The sequence below is a fragment of the Leucopleurus acutus genome (assembly GCF_964270905.1).
Source record: "Leucopleurus acutus genome assembly, chromosome: X".
In the NCBI taxonomy this organism is placed as follows: Eukaryota; Metazoa; Chordata; class Mammalia; order Artiodactyla; family Delphinidae; genus Leucopleurus; species Leucopleurus acutus.
Genome location: NC_139148.1, coordinates 114,704,564 through 114,722,223, shown reverse-complemented (window position 1 = coordinate 114,722,223; position 17,660 = coordinate 114,704,564). Strand labels below are relative to the sequence as shown.

The following is a 17,660-nucleotide window of genomic DNA, read 5'->3' as shown; positions in this document are numbered from 1 at the left end:
CTATGTTGTGGTCATTCATGAGCCCTAGGCGTAGCAGTTGCTTCATCCTTGGAACATAAATCCTAAGCCCCCAAACTGAAAATTGAAGGAGAAATAAACCCTGCTCACAGACACCATGTTTAAAATGCTTTTAACTGTCTCCTCTCTCACTCTCCTTTCAGACTCTCTGAGCAGCATTTTTCATGAATACAAGCATTTGCTGCAAGGGAGATCTGAATTCCAGTCAAGTCAGCTTCTGATCCTGGTGGAACTCTGGTTTACACTGGTCCTGGCTGGTTCTCTCTTAGCCACCAAGTGTCTTATAATTGGCTTCAGGCATAATGTTTACAATGCGATGATTGCTCGTTGTCTCAGACCTGCACAGTTTTTCTTCAGCAGTTAAGATCTGATTCTGAGTTCTAAATAATGGGGGGGAAAGTGGAGATGAGCTTTGCAGCGATGAATGAAGTTGCTCTTGGTGGCTGGGGACCAGGTCCTGAATGTCTAATTTGTGTTCTATCCCCCATTGTAGAAGGAAATGTGGGAAGAAAGGTGGGGGGGTGGGGAGGTTAAGGAATCTACAAGAACATATGAATGAGAGCGGCTAGTTTGATAGGAGAAATAGATGTAAAAGTTTTTTCCCCCCTTTTTTCTTACAGCAAATTATTACGCTTTGATATTGTACCTAATTGGTATGGATTTTAGAATTTAAATTATGTCTGCCATCCTTAAAAGATCTCTTTGAGACAAAAAGCATAGGTAGAATAGTCCCATTTACCAGGACCAGCGAGAACACGTCTAAGGAGAAATGAGTTTGGGTCTTTTGGTTCGCTTGACTTTTGTTCTGTTGACTTTGCAGGTGAAATAGATGAATATAAAAAAAAAAAACTTGCTGTATGAAATGAAAGATTAAGGATTTTATAGATAGTTTAAAAGTCTCTGGTGCCTCCATGAAACCATGCGTGGAACGTGGCGGGTATAGTAAAGGTGAATTGGATGGAGAAAATTCATCTTTCTAGAAATTTTCATTACAGTCTCTTTGGGCAGGAAGGTTAAGATGCATGGCAAAGCTGTGTGCTTTGATTTGAGCCCATACCAACCACTTAGTACATAGTTGTCAAATTACATAGCTATTTGGAGAGATCAAATTAGCAGATTTTAACTCCTTATATCAGTTTTGTAGAATTTCTATATATAATCCACTCGGTGGAATTATATTTGCAACTTATACGGCCACACTAAAGAATCTTTTAAAATGTGAAGGAAAGGAAATCAATTTTCTGAATGATTAAATGAATTAGAGTTTCATATGTATACAGCACCAAACTAAGCTCTGAAAATATAAGCTAACATCACACACACACACACACACAGACACACACAGACACACACACACACACACACACACACACACACACACACACACAACCTTCCTAGCAGAATTTGAGTCCCAGGAAATAAAGTAATGTCCATTGTGGTATTGGACAGAGGGCATGCTGGGTTAGAATCAGTCCTGTTCTTCGTTGGATCATTGCTGTATTATATATAACTACACCGACCCGTAGGCTGTTGACCTGAATGAGCATCTCTAAGAATGTTTTGTTTTTTCCATAAAATGTTCAGTGTCTTAGCGTTTCTTTGACCTGGAACACTTTTAAGCCTAAAAAAATAGTGACATTTCATAGTGTTTTTCAGTTAAAACTGAGCTCGACATGCCACTCTGCCCCAACCCTTAAAACCAGCATTCATTAGAAATGCAAGTGAGTATTCAGAATTACTTATTTAATGAGTCATGAAAGCACAAGTCAAATAATTCTCAACATCCTGTTTCTACACTAAATGATGTGTGCCAATTTTATGACCAATATAGTAAAAATCCAATCTACGGAAGGAAATACTAGTAAAAAGCGTAATTAGTAAATATTACTAATTTAAAAGAAATATTAGTAAATAATATTAGTAAAATATTAGTAAATAATTAGTAAAATTAGTACTAATATTAGTAATATTTACTAATAGTAGTAAATATTAAAATAATTAGTAAAATATTAGTAAAATATTAGTAAATATTAGTAAAAAAGAGCCTTTGGAATGTGCTCTTTTGGATGGTGAAATATTAGTAGCACTGGATTGACACAAGGCTTCCATGCTGATCTCAATAACCAGGCTTTATTTTTCCAGTATGTGAAAGCCAGCACCACTTGGCAAGGACGCTAGTGATTCAAGGACGGTACGGGAAGTGGACCAGATGACATTTAAGGTCTTTTCTCGCCCTGAGATTCCACAACTTTGAAGTCTAGAAAAGTGCTGCCTGCATCTCGACTCTTAGTTGAGAGATACTTCCACACAAGAAAATTCATCCCCAAAACCTCTTTAAGAAATGACACCCAAGAATGCAACAAAAAATTTTAAACCCAATTTATTGGAAATATATTTTCCTCTAATTAAAACATTACCTTTACCCTGAATGCTTCACGTTCAGCACAGTTGCCAGGTTGGTGCTGATTGCTAGTGAGAGGCAAAATGGGAGAAGTTTCATTGGCTAGAGTCTTGCTTCTCAAACTTTGGGGTATAGCAGAGTGCCAGATAGCTGGGTCCCACCCTCCAGAGTTTCTAATCCAGTAGGTTTAAGGTGGGGTCCAAGAACTTGTGTCCCAGTGGTGATGGTGTGTGCCCATGGAAGCACACTCGAGGACCACTTGGGGTTTGGAGAGAATCAGAGGCCTTCCCGGCTACCTGATTTGAGTAACTCTTTTCATCATCATTCCCCTAGCTCCTTATGTACTTTCTGGCCTCCTTCCAGGGAGAGAACTTTGGTAAAAATGCCAGGCTGTGCAGTTGTAATGGGGATTTCCCTTTCTCTCGCTGAAGAAAACCCGGGAAATAAAAGGCAAACGGTAGAGAATGGTTTTGTAGCGCTATTGCATTTTGAGAAGATCACTTAATGTTCTGGCTTTGAAGGAGTTGTCTTATTTTCCTTTCTGTTCCATGTTCACTTGGAGGCAGCTTCTTTCTTGATGTGGTCCTTATATTTTGCTTTGGTATTTATTACATTTCCTGCTTATAAACTTGATACCATGAGGTGTTTATTTTTATACCAGACATAGAGTCTTTTTTTTTTTTTTAACATCTTTATTGGAGTATAATTGCTTTACAATGGTATGTTAGTTTCAGCTTCACAACAAAATGAATCAGTTATATATATACATATGTTCCCATATCTCTTCCCGCTTGCGTCTCCCTCCCTCCCACCCTCCCTATCCCACCCCTCCAGGCGGTCACAAAGCACCGAGCTGATCTCCCTGTGCTATGCGGCTGCTTCCCACTAGCTATCTACCTTACGTTTGGTAGTGTATATATGTCCATGCCTCTTTATCGCTTTGTCACCGTTTACCCTTCCCCCTCCCCATAGCCTCAAGTCCATTCTCTAGTAAGTCTGTGTCTTTATTCCTGTTTCACCCCTAGGTTTTTCATGACATTTTTTTTTTTTAATTCCATATATATGTGTTAGCATACGGTATTTGTCTCTCTCTTTCTGACTTACTTCACTCCGTATGACAGACTCTAGGTCTATCCACCTCATTACAAATAGCTCAATTTCGTCTCTTTTTATGGCTGAGTAATATTCCATTGTATATATGTGCCACATCTTCTTTATCCATTCATCCGATGATGGACACTTAGGTTGTTTCCATCTCTGGGCTATTGTAAATAGAGCTGCAATGAACATTTTGGTACATGACTCTTTTTGAATTATGGTTTTCTCAGGGTATATGCCCAGTAGTGGGATTGCTGGGTCATATGGTAGTTCTATTTGTAGCTTTTTAAGGAACCTCCATACTGTTCTCCACAGTGGCTGTATCAATTTACATTCCCACCAACAGTGTAAGAGGGTTCCCTTTTCTCCACACCCTCTCCAGCATTTATTGTTTCTAGATTTTTTGATGATGGCCATTCTGACTGGTGTGAGATGATATCTCATTGTAGTTTTGATTTGCATTTCTCTCATGATTAGTGATGTTGAGCATTCTTTCATGTGTTTGTTGGCACTCTGTATATCTTCTTTGGAGAAATGTCTATTTAGGTCTTCTGCCCATTTTTGGATTGGGTTGTTTGTTTTTTTGTTATTAAGCTGCATGAGCTGCTTATAAATTTTGGAGATCAATCCTTTGTCAGTTGCTTCATTTGCAAATATTTTCTCCCATTCTGAGGGTTGTCTTTTGGTCTTCTTTATGGTTTCCTTTGCTGCACAAAAGCTTTTAAGTTTCATTAGGTCCCATTTGTTTACTCTTGTTTTTATTTCCATTTCTCTAGGAGGTGGGTCAAAAAGGACCTTGCTGTGATTTATGTCATAGAGTGTTCTGCCTATGTTTTCCTCTAAGAGTTTGATAGTTTCTGGCCTTACATTTAGGTCTTTAATCCATTTTGAGCTTATTTTTGTGTACGGTGTTAGGGAGTGATCTAATGTCATACTTTTACATGTAGCTGTCCAGTTTTCCCAGCACCACTTATTGAATAGGCTGTCCTTTCTCCACTGTACATTTCTGCCTCCTTTGTCAAAGATAAGGTGACCATATGTGCGTGGGTTTATCTCTGGGCTTTCTATCCTGTTCCATTGATCTATCTTTCTGTTTTTGTGCCAGTACCATACCGTCTTGATAACTGTAGCTTTGTAGTATAGTCTGACGTCTGGGAGCCTGATTCCTCCAGTTCCTTCTTTCGTTCTCAAGATTGCTTTGGCTATTCGGGGTCTTTTGTGTTTCCATACAAATTGCAAAATTTTTTGTTCTAGTTCTGTGAAAAATGCCAGTGGTAGTTTGATAGGGATTGCATTGAATCTATAGATTGCTTTCGGTAGTAGAGTCATTTTCACAATGTTGATTCTTCCGATCCAAGAACATGGTATATCTCTCCATCTATTTGTATCATCTTTAATTTCTTTCATCAGTGTCTTATAATTTTCTGCATACAGATCTTTTGTCTCCTTAGGTAGGTTTATTCCTAGATATTTTATTCTTTTTGTTGCAATGGTAAATGGGAGTGTTTTCTTGATTTCACTTTCAGATTTTTCATCATTAGTATATAGGAATGCCAGAGATTTCTGTGCATTAATTTTGTATCCTGCCACTTTACCAAATTCATTGATTAGCTCTAGTAGTTTTCTGGTAGCATCTTTAGGGTTCTCTATGTATAGGATCATGTCATCTGCAAACAGTGACAGCTTTACTTCTTCTTTTCCGATTTGGATTCCTTTTATTTCATTTTCTTCTCTGATTGCTGTGGCTAAAACTTCCAAAACTATGTTGAATAAGAGTGGTGAGAGTGGGCAACCTTGTCTTGTTCCTGATCTTAGTGGAAATGCTTTCAGTTTTTCACCATTGAGGATGATGTTTGCTGTGGGCTTGTCATATATGGCCTTTATTATGTTGAGGAAAGTTCCCTCTATGCCTACTTTCTGCAGGGTTTTTATCATAAATGGGTGTTGAATTTTGTCGAAAGCTTTCTCTGCATCTATTGAGATGATCATCTGGTTTTTCTCCTTCAGTTTGTTAATATGGTGTATCACGTTGATTGATTTGAATATATTGAAGAATCCTTGCATTCCTGGAATAAACCCCACTTGATCATGGTGTGTGATCCTTTTAATGTGCTTTTGGATTCTGTTTGCTAGTATTCTGTTGAGGATTTTTGCATCTATGTTCATCAGTGATATTGGCCTGTAGTTTTCTTTCTTTGTGACATCCTTGTCTGGTTTTGGTATCAAGGTGATGGTGGCCTCGTAGAAGGAGTTTGGGAGTGTTCCTCCCTCTGCTATATTTTGGAAGAGTTTGAGAAGGATAGGTGTTAGCTCTTCTCTAAATGTTTGATAGAATTCGCCTGTGAAGCCATCTGGTCCTGGGCTTTTCTTTGTTGGAAGATTTTTAATCACAGTTTCAATTTCAGTGCTTGTGATTGGTCTGTTCATATTTTCTATTTCTTCCTGATTCAGTCTTGGCAGGTTGTGCCTTTCTAAGAATTTGTCCATTTCTTCCAGATTGTCCATTTTATTGGCATAGAGTTGCTTGTAGTAATCTCTCATGATCTCTTTTATTTCTGCAGTGTCAGTTGTTACCTCTCCTTTTTCATTTCTAATTCTATTGATTTGGGTCTTCTCCCTTTTTTTCTTGATGAGTCTGGCTAGTGGTTTATCTATTTTGTTTATCTTCTCAAAGAACCAGCTTTTAGTTTTATTGATCTTTGCTATTGTTTCCTTCATTTCTTTTTCATTTATTTCTGATCTGATTTTTATGATTTCTTTCCTTCTGCTAGCTTTGGGGTTTTTTTGTTCTTCTTTCTCTAATTGCTTGAGGTGCAAGGTTAGGTTGTTATTCGAGATGCTTCCTGCTTCTTAAGGTGGGCTTGTATTGCTATAAACTTCCCCCTTAGAACTGCTTTTGCTGCATCCCACAGGTTTTGGGTCGTTGTGTCTCCATTGTCATTTGTTTCTAGGTATTTTTTGATTTCCTCTTTGATTTCTTCAGTGATATCTTCATTATTAAGTAGTGTATTGTTTAGCCTCCATGTGTTTGTATTTTTTACAGATCTTTTCCTGTAATTGATATCTAGTCTCATGGCATTGTGGTCAGAAAAGATACTTGATACAATTTCAATTTTCTTAAATTTACCAAGGCTTGATTTGTGACCCAAGATATGATCTATCCTGGAGAATGTTCCATGAGCACTTGAGAAAAATGTGTATTCTGTTGTTTTTGGATGGAATGTCCTATAAATATCAATTAACTCCATCTCGTTTAATGTATCATTTAAAGCTTGTGTTTCCTTATTTATTTTCATTTTGGATGATCTGTCCATGGGTGAAAGTGGGGTGTTAAAGTCCCCTACTATGAATGTGTTACTGTCGATTTCCCCTTTTATGGTTGTCAGTATTTGCCTTATGTATTGAGGTGCACCTATGTTGGGTGCATAAATATTTACAATTGTTATATCTTCCTCTTGGATCGATCCCTTGATCATTATGTAGTGTCCTTCTTTGTCTCTTCTAATAGTCTTTGTTTTAAAGTCTATTTTGTCTGATATGAGAATTGCTACTCCAGCTTTCTTTTGGTTTCCACTTGCATGAAATACCTTTTTCCATCCCCTTACTTTCAGTCTGTATGTGTCTCTAGGTCTGAAGTGGGTCTCTTGTAGACAGCAAATATATGGGTCTTGTTTTTGTATCCATTCAGCCAATCTGTGTCTTTTGGTGGGAGCATTTAGTCCATTTACATTTAAGGTAATTATCGATATGTGTGTTCCTATTCCCATTTTCTTCATTGTTTTGGGTTTGTTATTGTAGGTCCTTTCCTTCTTTTGTGTTTCTTGCCTAGAGAAGTTCCTTTAGCAGTTGTTGTAGAGGTGGTTTGGTGGTGCTGAACTCTCTCAGCTTTTGCTTGTCTGTAAAGGTTTTAATTTCTCCATCAAATCTGAATGAGATCCTTGCTGGGTAGAGTAATCTTGGTTGCAGGTTTTTCTCCTTCAACACTTTCAATATGTCCTGCCACTCCCTTCTGGCTTGCAGAGTTTCTGCTGAAAGATCAGCTGTTAACCTTATGGGGATTCCCTTGTGTGTTATTTGTTGTTTTTCCCTTGCTGCTTTTAATATGTTTTCTTTGTATTTAATTTTTGACAGTTTGATTAATATGTGTCTTGGCGTATTTCTCCTTGGATTTATCCTGTATGGGACTCTCTGTGCTTCCTGGACTTGATTAACTATTTCCTTTCCCATATTAGGGAAGTTTTCAACTATAATCTCTTCAAATATTTTCTCAGTCCCTTTCTTTTTCTCTTCTTCTTCTGGAACCCCTATAATTCGAATGTTGGTGCGTTTAATGTTGTCCCAGAGGTCTCTGAGACTGTCCTCAGTTCTTTTGATTCTTTTTTCTTTATTCTGCTCTGCAGTAGTTATTTCCACTATTTTATCTTCCAGGTCACTTATCCGTTCTTCTGCCTCAGTTATTCTGCTATTGATCCCATCTAGAGTACTTTTAATTTCATTTATTGTGTTGTTCATCGTTGCTTGTTTCATCTTTAGTTCTTCTAGGTCCTTGTTAACTGATTCTTGCAATTTGTCCATTCTATTGTCCATTCTATCTCCAAGATTTCGGATCAACCTTACTATCATTATTCTGAATTCTTTTTCAGGTAGACTGCCTATTTCCTCTTCATTTGTTAGGTCTGGTGGGTTTTTATCTTGCTCCTTCATCTGCTGTATGTTTTTCTGTCTTTTCATTTTGCTTATCTTACTGTGTTTGGGGTCTCCTTTTTTTTTTTTTGCAGGCTGAAGGTTCGTAGTTCCTGTTGTTTTTTGAGTCTGTCCCCAGTGGCTAAGGTTGGTTCAGTGGGTTGTGTAGGCTTCCTGGTGGAGGGTACTAGTGCCTGTGTTCTGGTGTATGAGGCTGGATCTTGTCTTTCTGGTGGGCAGGTCCACGTCTGGTGGTGTGTTTTGGGGTGTCTGTAGACTTATTATGATTTTGGGCAGCCTCTCTGCTAATGGGTGGGGTTGTGTTCCTGTCTTGCTAGTTGTTTGGCATAGCATGTCCAGCACTGTAGCTTGCTGGTCGTTGAGTGAAGCTGGGTGCTGGCGTTGAGATGGAGATCTCTCGGAGATTTTTGCTGTTTGATATTATGTGCAGCTGGGAGGCCTCTTGTGGACCAGTGTCCTGAAGTTGGCTCTCCCACCTCAGAGGCACAGCACTGAGTCCTGGCTGCAGCACCAAGAGCCTTTCATCCACAGGGCTCCTTAATTTGGGATGATTCGTTGTCTATTCAGGTATTCCACAGATGCAGGGTATATCAAGTTGATTGTGGAGCTTTAATCCGCTGCTTCTGAGGCTGCTGGAAGAGATTTCCCTTTCTCTTCTTTGTTCTCACAGCTCCCAGGGGCTCAGCTTTGGATTTGGCCCCGCCTGTGCGTGTAGGTCGCCGGAGGGCGTCTGTTCTTTGCTCAGACAGGACGGGGTTAAAGGAGCCGCTGATTCGGAGGCTCTGGCTCACCCAGGCCGGGGGGTAGGGAGGGTCACAGAGTGCAGGGCGGGCCTGCAGCGGCAGAGGCCGGCGTGACGCTGCAGCGTGAGGCGCGCCGTGCGCTCTCCCGGGGGAGCCGTCCCCGGATCCCGGGACCCCGGCAGCGGCGGGCTGCACAGGCTCCCCGGAAGGGCGTGTGGCTAGTGACCTGCGCTCGCACACAGGCCTCCTGGCGGCGGCAGCAGCGGCCTTAGCGTCCCATGTCCGTCTCTGGGCTCCGCACTCTTAGCCGCGGCTCGCGCCCGTCTCCGGAGCTCTCCCAAGCAGCGTTCCCAATCCCCCCTCCTCGTGCACCAGGAAACAAAGAGGGACGTAAAAGTCTCTTGCCTCTTCGGCAGGTCCAGACCCCTCCCCAGACTCTCTCCCGGCCAGCCGCGGCGCACCAACGCCCTGCAGGCTGTGTTCACGCCGCCAACCTCAGTCCTCTCCCGGCGCTCCGACAAAAGCCGGAGCCTCAGCTCCCAGTCCCGCCCGCCCCGGCGGGCGAGCAGACAAGCCTCTCGGCTGGTGAGTGCCGGTCGGCCCGATCCTCTGCGCTGGAATCTCTCCGCTTTGCCCTCCGCACCCCTGTTGCTGTGCTCTCCTCCGCGGCTCCCAAGCTCCCCCACTCCGCCTCCCGAAGTCTCCACCCGCGAAGGGGCTCCTAGTGTGTGGACACTTTTCCTCCTTCACAGCTCTCTCCCGCTGGTGCAGGACCCGTCCCTATTCTTTTGTCTCTGTTTAGCTTTTTCTTTTGCCCTAACCAGGTACGTGGGGGGTTCCTTGCCTTTTGGGAGGTCTGAGGTCTTCTGCCAGCGTTCAGTAGGTGCTCCGTAGGAGTTGTTCCACGCGTAGATGTATTTCTGGTGTATCTGTGGAGAGGAAGGTGATCTCCGCGTCTTACTCTTCCGCCATCTTCCCGGAACTCCCCCAGACATAGAGTCTTTAAGAATGATTAATGTTGCAGATAGACTGTTAGCTCCTCTCTTCAGGGAACTCCCTGAGAAAAGCTTCAGGAGAAATTAATTTGACATTTGTATTTAAGAGATTAAAGTCTTTAACATTTAGGCTGTGTGGGTATGCGGTGCCCAAAAAGTAAATCTGAAAAAAACCCAAAAAACACAGGTATTCTTTTTTTCCCCAGTTATTTTTCCATGTTATCTTAATCTCATGGTTTTACTGTATGAATCCTTTAGCAGCCCGAGGTCACCTTGGATATCCCAGTTTATACTAGTGTCACAGGGAACACCTGAGAAGCTCTTTTCCTGCTTATGTGTGCTGTTTCATTCTGTTTCTTGGCCTCAAGCATTTCCCAGGCAGTTTTCTTATATGTCATATAGATGTGAGGAGGAGAAAAGGAAAAAATAATCATGTCTAAGTAAACAGCATGTCTTGAAAACACCTGTCCTGGTGTCAGGTTACAATGAGGAGGCATTATCCACTTTGGTTTAGATTCTTTTTTTTTTGCGGTATGCGGGCCTCTCACCGTTGCGGCCTCTCCCGCTGTGGAGCACAGGCTCGAGACGCGCAGGCTCAGCGGCCATGGCTCACGGGCCCAGCCGCTCCGCGGCATGTGGGATCTTCCCGGACCGGGGCACGAACCCGTGTCCCCTGCATCGGCAGGCGGACTCTCAACCACTGCGCCACTAGGGAAGCCCTGGTTTAGATTCTTATAGTAAAAAGTTCTAGGAAACCTCATGTTTTAGACTTTATGTATCCATTTTTATCCAGTTCTTTATTTACCTTGTGACTAAATAAGAAAAAGGAGGGAGGGAGGGAGTCCTGAGAAGTTGTCCGTTTAAAGTTTCATTTTTTCCCCTCTTAGACATGGACACACGTGACTTTGTGACACAGGTTTCCTTTCATTGACAAACGATCAGAGATGCCAAATCCCCCCAAAGAAATCCACCTTATTATATACAAGCGTGTTTTCCAATTTAATTTCAGGATTTTTTTTCCAGTTTTCAGATTTACCTGAAAAGCAAGCACTCTGTTATTGAATTACTGAGAACTCTTTCTTTTTTCCTTTCTTTTCTGGTTTTGTTTTTAGAATTCTTCAAAGAACTACTTGAAAATGCGGAGAAATCCCTGAATGACATGTTTGTGAAGACATACGGTCACTTGTACATGCAAAATTCCGAGCTATTTAAAGATCTCTTCGAAGAGTTGAAGCGCTACTATGTGGCAGGAAATGTGAACCTGGAAGAAATGCTGAATGACTTCTGGGCCCGCCTCCTGGAGCGGATGTTCCGCCTAGTGAACTCCCAGTACCACTTCACAGACGACTATCTGGAGTGCGTGAGCAAGTACACGGAGCAGCTGAAGCCCTTTGGAGATGTCCCTCGGAAACTGAAGCTCCAGGTCACTCGTGCATTTGTAGCAGCCCGCACTTTTGCTCAGGGCTTAGCAGTTGCAAGAGATGTAGTGAGCAAAGTCTCGGTGGTAAGCGCTGTTTGCATTCTGTGTCATTGTTTTCTTTTGTTTCACATTAAAAGAAAGTTTGGGAGATGTGGAAAAATAAGTCAGTAGAATTCCATCGTCTCAATAGCAATCGTCTTTTTCTTCTGTTCTTTTCTCATCTTTCTCTCCCCTCTTCTCTCCTACACTTCGTCCTGATACATGTGCATCATGTGGCTATAAACAATACAGCGATGAACATCTTCACGTATCAACATCATTCTTTCCTGTGGTTTCTTTGGTAACTATTCTTAGAAGCAGGATATGTGTTCACTTTGGAACCTTAATTTTAAAAATGGATTTAGGGACTACCCTGGCCATCCAGTGGTTAAGACCCCATGATTCCACTGCAGGGGGTAAGGGTTTGATTCCTGGTCCTGGAACTAAGATCCCACATGCTGTGAAGCCAAGAAAAACAAAAAAACTTTCACAAAATGGATTTAATACCTCCATATTCTTTTCAGCTCTTATTCTGCTTCTCCTTCAGAGAAAGAAACATATACAGATAGACTCCACATTTGGTTGTTTTGAGTGACTCTGTTGGAGCCTGCTAGTTACAGTCTAGAAAAGAATTTCACATCCATTACTATACGTTTCCTTGTTATAAGGTATACTCAGAGCCCTGTAGAAGACAGACCTTTCTATGACAATTAATGTGGACCACCTGCTCTTGACTTAATGGCTTTGTTTATAGAATTACCAGAAAAGAGAATGGAATTGTACTAGCAGGAAAAAGCAAATGAAATGAGCCACATTTTCCTCATTTGTAAATTAGAGGAATTGGACCAGACCAGTATTTTTCAGACTGTTCTTTGGAGCCAGCTAAGGAGGTACCTCAGGGGCCTCCTTGAGGAGAGATAAGGGAGACACAGGGTTCTTCTAGTGGACGAGACTCTGCATCTGTGCCTTTCTCTCCTGGCTGCACCAGGGAAGCTTTGCTTTCCTCAGTTGTATGTAGTAGGGTTTTGAACATGATTCCAAGGGGGAAAAGATTCTATGGCCCCTTCACTCCCCCCACCCCCCAAAAAAGATAAAATTTGAAAACCTTTTGAAGGCCTTTCCACCTCTCCCCTCTGTGACTCAATGCCAGTGAAGAAATAGAATATTCTGGAGCAAAGTTATCTTTGCAGGACTGATCTTAGTGCTGTTACCTTTAGGCCCTCAAAGGAAAAGCCAAATTTTAGCCCATTTGGGGGTTTTGAGGACTGGAGGACTGGTCAAAATACAAACTAGACAGTGATACTAACAGGAAAATATAAATCCAGTGGCTTCTTAGAGAGTTCATTCAGATTTAGGGTAGCCATATAATTTATTGTCCAAACCAGGAGGTGCTTAAAAAGAATTATGCCCAGATAACATGGGCAGACCAGGATTCATGGTCCCCCTAGCGAGGAATCTTACATTTACCAGAGTGAAGATAAAGAATTGTGTATTTTAAAAATTAGGTGCTTATTGGCTGTCTCATGTTAGCACTGGGAGATGTTAGTATTAGTTTGTTGGTTGCATTCCATTATTACAGTTGTGTGTGTGTGTGTTCCCATTTCCCAGCCATAAGCCATCAGGAAACAATTCATTACAGTACGTTTTTGTTCACTCCTTTTCCTCCTGATATTTTCATCATAAATTGCAAAAAAATAAAAAAAAAATTGTTGGGGCATGTGAGGGGTGGGTGGGAACAAGTAGGGAGGTGATGGGTGTAATTAAAGGAATAGTCGGAATCCTGAACAGCCGCCCCCGCCTCTGCAACCGTTATTAATCTTGGAGATGCTCGTGTCAGAGTCCGTAAACAATGCACAGTTAATCCAGATCAAAGTTAATTACATTGTAGTTCCCCTAACACATCTGCCCTCCTTCAGCAATTCCTCGCATTTATCCTAAGCTGAATAGGCAGAAAGGTGCTGCTGTGGTTTTCTTTTTCTTTTTTTTGGTGGCGGGGGCGGGGGAGCTGCATTGGGACTTCGCTAATGCGCGCGGGCTTTCTCTAGTTGCGGCGAGCGGGGGCTACTGTTCGTTGCAGTGCACGGGCTTCTCATTGCGGTGGCTTCTTTGTTGCGGAGCACATGCTCTAGGTGCACAGGCTTCAGTAGTTGCGGCTCACTGGTTCAGCAGTTGTGGCTCGCAGGCTGTAGAGTGCAGGCTCAGTAGTTGTGGTGCACGGGCTTCGTTGCTCCGTGGCATGTGGGATCTTCCCGGACCAGGGATCAAAACCCACGTCCCCTGCATTGGCAGGCGGATTCTTAACCGCTGCGCCACCAGGGGAGTCCATGCGTGCCGTGTGGTTTTGAACGTCTATGTGCGTGTGCGTGTGTGTGCCAAAGAGAAAAGCAAGGACTAGAACACCCTTTGCAAGTGTCTGAAAGTGGTTTCTTTACATTAACCATCCCCCCTCTGAGTTGATTCCTGGGAAAAAGGACCAGGCTGACACAAGCCTGCCACGGTGTTAGCCTCCCTTAGCCCCGTTGGGGCCCCTTTAGAGAACTGAGATTCCAGAACCCCTAACTTGAGGGGGAAGGTGGTGGTCGAACCAAGGAAACAGGTTAAAAGATTGAGGGCTAGAAGTCTAGTCCACGTTATGCCACCTCCCAGGGTAAGTAAACACTCGAGGCTTCCCAGTATCGCATTCTTCTTGACATGGTTCCCAGAATTAACTGAGAACCAATAAGATTGGTTCACCACCAATAAGATTGGTGGGAAATCAATAAGATTGACTGTTCACCCTTACTTACCTGTGCAATAAAGAGTATGTGACCCATAAGGAAATAATCACAATTTCCAATGTTGCTTTTGGTATGAATTTTTTTTTTTTTTTTTTTTTTTTTTTTTTTTTTTTTTTTTGCGATACGCGGGCCTCTCACTGTTGTGGCCTCTCCCGTTGCGGAGCACAGGCTCCGGACGCGCAGGCTCAGCGGCCATGGCTCACGGGCCCAGCCGCTCCACGGCATGTGGGATCTTCCCAGACCGGGGCACGAACCCGTGTCCCCTGCATCGGCAGGCGGACTCTCAACCACTGCGTCACCAGGGAAGCCCTGGTATGAATTTTTTTAAAGCAAGAAAGAAATTTCTGTGTACCTTAGTTTTGTCAAGTTGTTTGAGAAAGTTAATTTCCAAATATGACCCTAAATTTTTGGAGAATTGATCCCTATTCTATATTCATTGTATTCTCATGTCTGCCTAAGAGTTGTTTGCATCGTTATATGAGAATACAATGAATACAAGCTATAGGGCTCAATTTACTTTCAGTAAAACATTACTTGCCAATTGTTTAGTGGAAAATACTGTTATGACTTAAATTTTTTTTATTATAGCTGATTTACAATGTTGTGTTAGTTTCTCGTTACACACACCCACACACACACTTTTTCATATGCTTTTCCATTATGGTTTATCACAGGATTTGAATATAGTTCCCTGTGCTCTACAGTAGGACCTTGTTATTTATCTATATTACATATAGTAGTGTGTATCTTTTAATCCCAAACCCCTAATTTATCCCTCCCCCACCCCGTTCCCCTTTGGTAACCATAATTTTGTTTTCTATGTCTGTGAGTCTGTTTCTGCTTTGTAAATAAGTTCATTTGTGTCATCTTTTAGATTACATATAAAAGTGCTATCATATGGTATTTGTCTTTCTCTGTCTGACATACTTGACTTAATATGATAATCTCTAGGTCCATCCATGTTGCTCTAAATGGCATTATTTCATTCTCTTTTTATGGCTGAGTAGTGTTCCATTGTATATACATACCACATGTTCTTAAGCCATTTGTCTGTTTATGGACATTTAGGTTGCTTCCATGTCCCGGCTATTGTAAATAGTGCTGCTATGAACATTGGGGTGTCTGTATCTTTTTGAATTAGAATGTTTTTCTGGATATATGCCCAGGAGTGGGATTTTTGGATCATATGGTAACTATTTTTAGGTTGTTTGTTTTTTTTTTTTTTGACAAACCTCCATACTGTTTTCCATAGTGGCTGCACTAATTTACATTCCCACCAACAGTGTAGGAGGGTTCCCTTTTCTCCACACCCCCTCCAGCATTTTTTATTTGTAGACTTTCTAATGATGGCCATTCTGACTTGTGTGAGGTGATGCCTCATTGTAGTTTTGATTTGCATTTCTCTAATAATTAGTGATGTTGAGCATCTTTTCATGTGCCTACTGGCCATCTGTATATCTTTTTTGGAGAAATATGACTATTTTAGATGTTGTGTTTGTAATTGATAACTTTAAAAAATAATGTTTTGCTTTACCACTGAGCATCTTCTTGACTTAAGGACTGACTTGAAATCAAACCCTTCCACTAGGTTGAGTTATATCTAAATTACATAATAATAAGACACTCAAGCATCAAATCAGTTTCTAAAGATGCCAAAGCACAAATTATGTAAAAATCTATCATCAGTGTAATGTTTCTTTTTAGAAGGCTGGAAAGGAATACTTGCACATTTGAAAAAATATTCATTACATTCGTTTTTGGAGTATGAGTACCAGCTCAACAGAGATTTTAATTTAAGGTATAGTGGTATGGGGAAGACAGTAAACGATCTGGCTATGAAAAGCATATTTCAAATTGAACATGTTGAACATAATCTACATTTGATTGAGAAAAATTAGTAAGCTCTAACAGTGTGGGGACCCAAGCAATGTTTTTTCATGTAGGAACTGTTGTCCAAATGTAGTTGACGGGTAGAACTGGAGCAACCCAAGAAATACATTCCTTCTTTTGGTGTCCAGTAGAATTAATTACCTTGGGCCTGAAAAAGACCCTTCAGGGTGGAGAACCTCACCCACTTCATCTACAAAGAAGGCTTTAAAGTCAACTATGAAAACCATTGTGGTCTTGGGACTAGTTATGCATACTTAACTCAGAGATGTTCACACTTTCTTTTCATGAGCATATGCCCTGCTTCTCCAGTTTACTTTTGCAACAAAAGGGTTGCTGTTATTTGCTGAGCAATGATTTGATTATCACTAAACCTTTTAAAGGCTATTGGCACCAGCAAGCTTAACTGACTTCAGGAGAAACTCGCCTCTTACTTGAAGTATGCTTGCCTTGCTTCAGTTTTTCTGGGCGCAGACATCCAGTGATTTCAGCTTACTCCATTGAGCTTTGCAATTCAAACTTCAGAAAAGTCCCTTTAATTAGGAACAGATGGTTCACGAATACCCTGGTGCTACACATCTTTGTATTACTTATTCCATCTTTACTTGTCATGGTTCATGATACATTTCGTATTTACCTGCTAGCAGCAGCAGTTTTGCCTGGAAGGGTGAAGTCTGTTGTGGTCTTTCAAAAATGCACAAGTGGTTACATGCACCGTGAAAATTAATAGCTCCTATGCCAAAGAGAGTTGCATTCTCATGGTTTCAATTAACACTGACATAATGGGGCTGTGTCTATACCCCAACCCCAAACTCCGGGGACTGTAATTAGAAATCGGTGCCTTAGCCTTGTGATGTCTAAATGACTGTCCTGCCTTGAAAACGATTTCCATTGATCCCCCTTCATTGTTGTCTATTCGCAATGCCCCGACACCTACAAGAGTACTACACAAATTAGCTTACCATTTCCCCAAATCATTATGTCTATTTTTAAAAATGAGCAATACAGAAAGCTTTTAAGTGTAGATATGTATTCAACATTTAATATTCTTTTTCACACACAACCTTAAAGACTAGAATTGCAAAGAGGAAGGTGGGATATATATATATATATATATATATATTCTATACACTATAATACATACAGGGGTGGAGACATGGGGAAGGTAGGGGTGTGGGAAATGTCAAGGACTGAATACTCTCAAAACAATAATAGAGCCCTCTACAAGGGGGCGGATACAATGATGCGTCAACTTATCATAACTGAGTCTAATTTAAAACACAAGACTTATTTTCAAGCATTTATGCAGTTTCAGCTACAGTGCGGCTCCAAATATTCCTGAATGAATCCTAGCTTATTTTATATCTTTTGTTATGTGTTTAAAATCCTATTATCAGGGACATAGGAGAATCTCCACCTTCTTTCTTAGCACGTTTGTGTATTGAAATCAAGCCGAGTTGGGAAGTTGTTGAATAAACCCTTCACATCTCACAGCATGTTTGGGTTCCCTATCTTTTTCTTTTTTTTTTTTTCTTTTTAAAATTTTCTTTATTTCTGGCTGTGTTGCGTCTTCATTGC

General features: G+C 41.3%; 1 protein-coding gene across 1 annotated transcript in view; it reads left to right on the top strand.

Annotated features, from left to right (window-relative positions):
- GPC4 (glypican 4) overlaps positions 1-17,660 on the top strand; it is a gene marked incomplete at its 5' end in the record, with an annotated part of 114,837 nt that overhangs the window by 82,051 nt on the left and 15,126 nt on the right. The window contains one exon of the mRNA XM_082865358.1: positions 11,072-11,463. Coding sequence (XP_082721484.1) covers positions 11,072-11,463 — 392 coding nt within the window. The remainder of the gene's footprint in view (positions 1-11,071; positions 11,464-17,660) is intronic.